General features: G+C 38.9%; 1 protein-coding gene across 4 annotated transcripts in view; it reads right to left on the bottom strand.

Annotated features, from left to right (window-relative positions):
* Nucleotides 1-7,919, bottom strand: part of CHRDL1 (chordin like 1) — a 125,480-nt gene that overhangs the window by 20,597 nt on the left and 96,964 nt on the right. For all 4 annotated transcript variants that reach the window (XM_023508721.1, XM_023508722.1, XM_023508723.1 and 1 more), the window contains one exon: nt 3,044-3,111. In XM_023508721.1, coding sequence (XP_023364489.1) covers nt 3,044-3,111 — 68 coding nt within the window. The remainder of the gene's footprint in view (nt 1-3,043; nt 3,112-7,919) is intronic.

Below are 7,919 nucleotides of genomic sequence, written 5' to 3'. Positions count from 1 at the left end.
ACACACACACTAAAATTATGCTCTCTTTCATGTTTTGGCTTTCCACCCTGTGCCCACTTCTCCCTCCTCACATCACACATCACACACACACACACACACACACAGACATACTCCCACGCCCTCCCCCCTCAATGGCACAAACACCAATTCATGTGAAATTATGACCTGGAAATCAAACAAAAGCCGTTTCGGGTTTTTACAAAGAAATCATATTTGAACCACTGGTTCCCCTTCCAGTGCACTTCGTAAAACTTGGTAAACTGATGGTTTTCAGACTGTTTGGCAAAGCAAACCAATCAGCTGTGTCTCTATTGAACTGAGGTTTGATGGTTCCCTATAAATAAATTTTACAGAAACAACAATCTACCGGATAGGAAATGTGTTATTAGGGCTTCTTTTTTTCCCTCCCCATGTAGGAAGGTGGGCCTGCAAAGGTATGCAGGAGGATTCTACTGTCTTCTCATTTCAGGCTGGTCAAGAGCAAACAACAAATTTGAAGAATCTCTGTCTGATGTGAGACAAATACCTGTGAATTAAAATTAACAAAAAGGCCCCTTGCCACCACCACCCCCACACACACATTTCACTCCATCTTCCACACCCATTTGTTCAACACATATTTATTGGGTGCCTACTATGTGTTAGGTATATATTTTTCCATTACTACAGATGCTATTTATTATTCAAATCATATTCCACAGTATCTATCCTTTCATAGCAAAGGAAAATATTTATTTATAATAAAGTGGAACCATCTGGCTATTTTGGTCGACCAGGCCCAAATGTTTGTTTCTAAAGATAGGTCTTAAACTCCTTTGAAAATCAATAACCATTTCAAGGCCTTGCATTCTGCACCTGACCTCTTTTGCTACAGGAAGTACTGGATTAAGTCCAGCCCTTTCACTAGCAGCTTAGGAAGAACAATGAAATTGAAAGACAAGGGATGGATTTGGGGGCAGCATAAAAAAGTCAAGAAGAAGGGCTAATTAATGGCATTACCAGCACGATGGCTGAGGAGGCCACAGTGCATACTGTGGGGCTTCTTAGGAAGGAAGGTATATAGTGTGAGGTGATTGAGCCCTAAATCTGGATTAGAATGACATCTGGTTGACAGCCACTAATTTAGCCATTCTCAACTTCCTACCATAATAAAAAAAACTGGGGCTGAGAAAAAGAGGAAACTCACAACACAAAAAACTAAGACTGACATCATCTCCTGTCAGGATCTGGAAGGAATCTCACTTCCTATAAAGTAGATAGAACTGGATGGAGAAAATCTTTCCTCTAGTCTATATTAACCAGCAAACCGAGCAGCCCACCCTCTCTTCCAGGATATTGCTTTTCCGAGATATCCAGAGTACTGTTCTCCACCCATCCTTCATTTCTTCTCCATTCAATCAGAAAGAACAGTGTCCAGAAAACCGTACTGCTAGAGAATAAAGCAAATAGAAATTATTCCATGTCACTGCCTTTTTTGTTTGTTTGTTTAGGTGTTAGCAAGCTGGGGATATAAAAGTCAGAAGTGGCCTGTGAGATGACCAGGAAGCCCAACCTCAGCAACACTGTAAAGTTTATCGTTCTTTACTTTCTAAGATTAGTGAAGCGCAATCATGACCATGGAGAAAAGAGTAGAAGAACAAGGAGTGCAATCTGTAGCTGATTGTGAACAATCAATTGGGAAAGCTCACTAATTTTGGAAAAGCTTTTGTATCAGTCACTCTATTGCACCACCCATCAACACCTTCCTCACACCCTCAGTGTCCTCAGGCCAAATCTATAGTTCCCTAGACTCTTGCCTCATATCCAATGCTTGCTGAGCACTAATTCCTGCGGTTTTAGAGAATAATTTCTACTTATTACAAAACTAATTGATGCTTATGGAAAAACATGAAATAATATGGAAGATATAAAGTAGAAGTTGAAGTCTTTTATTTCCTTCTGCTCACTTGCAGCCCTCTGAATTATCACTATTAATGTGCTGGAATGTGACCTTCCAGATCTTTTTATATGCATTTATATGCATGCATGTAAAATATTTGCATAAGGAAATGACAATGTAAAATTTCATCCTGTATTTTGTTTTGTTAATTAATATATCTTGGCGTTCTGTCCACCTTACTACATTCAGATGTACCACATTCTTTTTAACAAGAGCACAATAACCTATAGACAGGGCATCTTTAACCAAGGCCCTACTGATGGGCATTTAGGTGGTCTCCATTTGCCATGCTCTGACGAAAATGATGCTGCAATGAATGTGCCTGTACACCTTTTTTTGTACAAGGGGGGGGATGAACATGTGTTTATGTGCAATGATCACCGTTGTCTATTTTGTACACTTTTATAAGTCTTTTAATAGGATAGTTTTTTTGAATTATAGTATTTCCTTTTCCAATTTTAAGAAATTTAAAGCATAAGGCTTCTTAGGTTTGTGGTTTTTAGAGAGGTATTCTACTTTGTTAATTGCTTCAAAATAAAAATGGACAGAAGATGTTATTGCTATACAAAGAGACATGCCTACTTGTGAGGCATGTCCTGAGAACTTAAGTGAGATGTCACAGGGTGAAGGGAGGAGGATTGGGACTGCTATCTTCTCTCTCTACAACTATATGTCTGGGATTTTAAGGCTTGGGGAAGGATTTATATGGATATGTCGAAAGTACCCACCAAAAGGGTGGCGTGGGCTACCTTACAACCCCATAGAAGGTCCTCATCATTGAAGACAAGGGGTATCATGATCTATCTTACTAACGGAGGACATAAAGACATGGCAAGTCACCCTGCAAAGGTACCAACTTCTGAGCTAGATGAATGGCTGGGGCTATGGTTTCTTTGTGTACGTATCCTGGCCAGTTACTAGTTATACAGTGCACTTAAAAGGTTATAGGTTGGTGATGAAGTCATTCAAATTTCTGAGAAAGGAGGAAAAAACTGATGTTAGAAACCAGCCCTTTTTTGGATTTGCTGGGATAGTGGCCATGGGGAGAGGCAAGCTTGGCCTGATGTTGTGAAGTGTTGAATTATTTGAGCTATTCACACTTACTGCTTCTCTGTTGGCAGGTTGCCGGAAGATATCACCATCAGAATGTTCCCACGACAGTTCTCCATCCCCTGTTTATTAAAAAGAAATAAAGAAAGAATCACACATACACAGAAGGGAAAACTATCACCCTTGTGACCTAGCATTTTTGGTATTATGATCCTAAGTTTCTCAAGCCACATTAGTTCTGTGGCTGCCTTCAAAAAAATGACCCTCAAAGATTTCTCTGGGTGTGTCTCATTTTTCAAAACAACTCTGAAATGAGTTGCCACTTCCTAAATAGACTATTTAGCAACATTATCCAGAATTGGCAAAATAATCACTTTCCACCTTAATAAAGATATCATTGTCACTTTTATTTATTTTATTCCCATGATGGATAAGTATTTTGTACATATTTAACTTGTATTTAAACTACCCCTAGACAATGAGATTTAAGAATTCGGTCTGTATAATTTGTGAAATTCACCATTATACCTCTGAGAAGTTAGGACATGATCTGAAAGTTAAGGTAAAATTTGCTATGATTACAGTGTTTATGTAGCAAATATCTAAGATGCTCCCCTTTATTTTTGCCCGACTCACTTTTCTATAGGTCAGCGTGACCCATTCTTTGGACAGAGAAGCCTTTGTCATTGCTGACTGCATAAACGACTTAGCATCCTGAAACCTTCAAAATGTAGAGGACGTCAATCATGACTGTCTTAACTGTTAGAGTTGGACAATAGATGGGGAAAGCAAGGCTCAGAAAGAAGTAGCCATTTGCAGTCAAATAATGAGTTTGTCAGAGTTAACATCAAAAGCCCAGGTTTCCTGGCTCCCAAATAAGTGTGTCCATTCTGTAAGGGCAGGGTTCATTATTTGTGCTACTCATGACTGGATCATCATCATCTGTAACAGTGCCTGATGACAGTAGTCACAATAGACACCTGTCAAAAGATGGAATAAAGAGGCTTTCTCTGATGACTGTATCTCAACTTTCAAACCCCTTCTGATTTTTTTTTTTTTTTTTTTTAGGGACAGAGTCTCATTTTGTAACCCTCGGTAGAGTGCTATGGCATCACAGCTCACAGCAACTTCCAACTACTGGGCTTAGGCGATTCTCTTGCCTCAGCCTCCTGAGTAGCTGGGACTATAGGCGCTCACCACAACGCCCAGCTATTTTTTTGTTGCAGTTTTGCCAGGGCCGGGTTCGAACCTGCCACCCTCGGTCTATAGGGCTGGCACCCTACTCACTGAGCCACAGGTGCTGCCCCCCTTCTGATATTTTTTATCTCCCCCTTTTGATTGTCCTTCCTTCTTAGCACTTACTGTTATTTTACATCTTATGGTATTTTATTTCATTTATTGCCTGCTTTCCCCTATGAAAATCCCACGATAGCAAGGATTTTTGTCTACCATGTTCACTGATGTAACTCCAGCACCTAGAACAGTGTGGGGGGATATAGTTAGTACTCATTCAATATTTGTTGAATGAATTATAAAACACTGTACAATATTTAGTGCTCTCAAATATTTCCTAGACCAGCCTTATCTCTCTGGGAGACTGTAAATCCCTTGAAATGAAAGAGCACATCTTAGACTATCTCTGTGTTTCCTAGATCACTGCTTCTCAAAGTGTGCTCCCTGGACCAGCAGTAGTAGCATCATCTGAGAGGGACGGAGAGAGTGGGGTGGGTTGTTGAGGTAAATAGAGGTGGTAAATAATTGCTCCATGGACATCATAAAAAGGCTGAAGAATTTGTATTTGATCCTATTACCAATTTTTATGTAGGGGTTCTATGGTAAGAATGGTATTTGCGGAAGCTATCCTAGCAATGGAGTACAGCTTATTTGGGAGCAAATGGAATCGGACAGGCTGATCAGAAAGCTGCTCCAGTAATACTTGATAGGCTACAAGCATCTGCACAATAATGGAGAAGGAATGAATCAGAATACTGCAAATACAAAGAAAATGTTAGGACCCTGAAGTAAGATTTGATGATGAAGGAGGCAGGCAAAGGAGAACACAGTATACAGTGACTCTCAGGTTACAAACCTAGGGAGCTGCGGAATGGGACTGTCATTTAGAGTGACTTGAGGGGAGATGAACTTAGATTTACTTGTCCCATTTTAGCAGGCAGTAGTGGGTCTGAGCCAGATAAAATATGGGACCAGAGAGAAAATTAGAAAGCAGATAAGCGTCATCAGCAAATAGCAAAACAAAATGTCAAAGCTATAGGATGTGGTTTCAAGCCTAATCTAAGTCATCCAAAGAGAGAAAACGAATTACGAAAGAAAAATAATAGACTAGCTCCCTTCATCAAACGTTCTTCTTAAATGTAGATTTAATGATTGGTATTGACATGAAATGTTTACTGAGTATGGCCTTCTGAGAAGTTCAACTTCTTGCATTTAGACCCTAGAGTTTTTAAAGGGCTCTTAATTAAAGAGTGTCTTTAAATACTTATAGTCCAGTCAGAATCTTAAAACATCATAGAAGCATACAGTCCCTGTTATAAATGATCAGAGAGGTAACAGGGCAAAGCAATGAGGCAAGTCAGTATCAAGCATGGGAGCAGAAGATTAACCCCAGTAACACAAATTGAGATTAATGTGTCGCAATCTGTATTTGAAAACTTGAGCTCTTGCAGACAGGCACATGCACCTAAATGTGAACTATTTCACCTCATTAAAACCTAGGAGGGTCATTGCATATATATAGATACACACACACACACTATATATATATATATATATATACACACATACATACAGGGTGGACATAAAGTTTGTATGCAATTTAAATTACTATTTATATATGTGGGGGGGAGAGAGAGCACAGATTGAGTATCCCTAATCTGAAATGCTCTAAAATCCAAAACTTTGTGAGTGCCAACATGATGCTTCAATTAAGGAAATGCTCATTTTCAGATGAGATGTGCTCAACCAGTTCAGTATAGTGAAAAATCTGAAATAACCTGAAATCAAATAACCAGTATTCCAAAATCTGAAAAAACCTGAAATCTGAAACACTTTTGGTCCCTAGCACTTCGGATGGTATACTTAACCTGTATATAAATATAAACACACTCAACTACGTGTGTGTGTGCACATGCTATATATATATATATATATATATATATACAAAGTATATAAATTACACATAAATATATGCAGTTTATTACACACAGAGAACTGCTAGTATTTCTGTTGCCTTAGAGCTTTCAAAGTCGTCAAAATGGCATTCTTAAAGTTTCAGTATTCTATTAGGTAGCTGCTAAAGGTTTCAACATTTAGTTATTCTATTTAATTTAAACCATATTTAAATCAGAATTATCTTGTTAGATGCTGATATTTTCTATGGCTATAAGTGGTTCTCTAGGCCTAGGTATGATCTGTCTAGATAGCTGAAAGTAAGTATTTCTGTTTACAGCCTTAGATATTATATCTTGGAAAAAGTCAGCACCAATACCCTCAAAAAACCCCATTTCTTTGCTTCCCCCCACCCGATTCACTGGACTAATTATCTTGAGTGAGATGGAGCCTCTTTCATTCAGCCAAGGTTTTTGTAAAAAACAGTGATTCTAATGGAGACAGATGGATTCTAGTTAATTCCGAGAAGCAACAAGATGTAATTTTAACCAATTTTTTAAACCAAAATGAAAAACAACTCTAGTGTACTGTATGTCAAACAATATTCATTTAATCTTAAAAGCCACATGTGTTGTTTATTCAAACCTCAATTATACTCTGAGTGGTACCCTATGGAGCTGGAATGGCTTGGCTTTCTGGTAATGGGAGAAATGGTGAACAAGTATTTGAAAAATGGTCAAAAGCTAGGCTGAAATTCAGACTGTTTATAACTCCCATGGCTTCCATTAATCTCTGGTTGGCTTGAGCAGGTCAGGAAAGTAAACCCTGTCCTCTCAAGAGGATGAAACGTACAAGGAGATTCTAAGATACCCATGAAGATAAGCCACCAACAGCAAAACTCTATCAGCATGTGGTTGCTTCTGAACCGCGAAAGGCATCGTAAGTAGGGTGACCATAGGGCCCATTTATCGCAGACAACCTAGTTTTTTTTTTTTATTATTACCGTTTATTACCTATTTTTCTGGCAGCCATAATTGTTTAGATTGCCTCTTCACTTTCAAGGGTACCTTCGTTAGGACTGTAAATTATACAGTCAGTCTAATCATAAGGCAAATGGAAATGAAATGAGACAGGGGAAGTGATCTCTGTATTTTCAGAGGAACATGTTGAAAGTGGCAGAATCAGGGCAAAGTGGAAGAGGGCAGGGAGGAAGAAACCCATAGTGAAATCTCCACTTACCATGTGCCAGGTTCCATGGTGGAGCACTTATTGCCAGTACTCTGTAACCACGCTGGAGACGAAGGAGCAGGTAGAAGCAGATGACCTTAAGGCAGTGGCTTTCAACCTTCCTAATGCTGCAACCCTTTAATACAGTTCCTCATGTTGTGGTGACCCCCAACCATAAAATTATTTATGTTGCTACTTCTTAACTGTAATTTTGCTACTGTTATGAATCCTAATGTAAATACCTGATATGCAGGATGTATTTTCACTGTTACAAAGGGGTTGCGACCCACAGGTTGAGAACCACTGCTTTAAGGGGCCCTTTAATTCTACAAATTCTGCTGGAAGGGAGCAAGTAGGCTGAAATTGAGGAAAGGTTTAAGGACCACTGCAATAGGGATTCCGCATTGATAGATCTTTGAGCTTCCAATAATGGTATATGGTTCTACAAGAAGTCTTCTGCTCTTACAAAGTGCACAGTCACATTAAAAAAATACTTTATTGTCACATAAAGCACTTTATTGTTTGGACTGTCAATATAAGCTCTTAGCATTTTAAATAAAATACGTGCTTGAGGCTC

This window comes from Otolemur garnettii, unplaced genomic scaffold, assembly GCF_000181295.1.
Source record: "Otolemur garnettii isolate 467f Iridium unplaced genomic scaffold, OtoGar3 scaffold00267, whole genome shotgun sequence".
In the NCBI taxonomy this organism is placed as follows: Eukaryota; Metazoa; Chordata; class Mammalia; order Primates; family Galagidae; genus Otolemur; species Otolemur garnettii.
The sequence above is the reverse complement of the archived record's forward strand: the minus strand, read 5'-3'. Positions and strand labels throughout refer to the sequence as shown.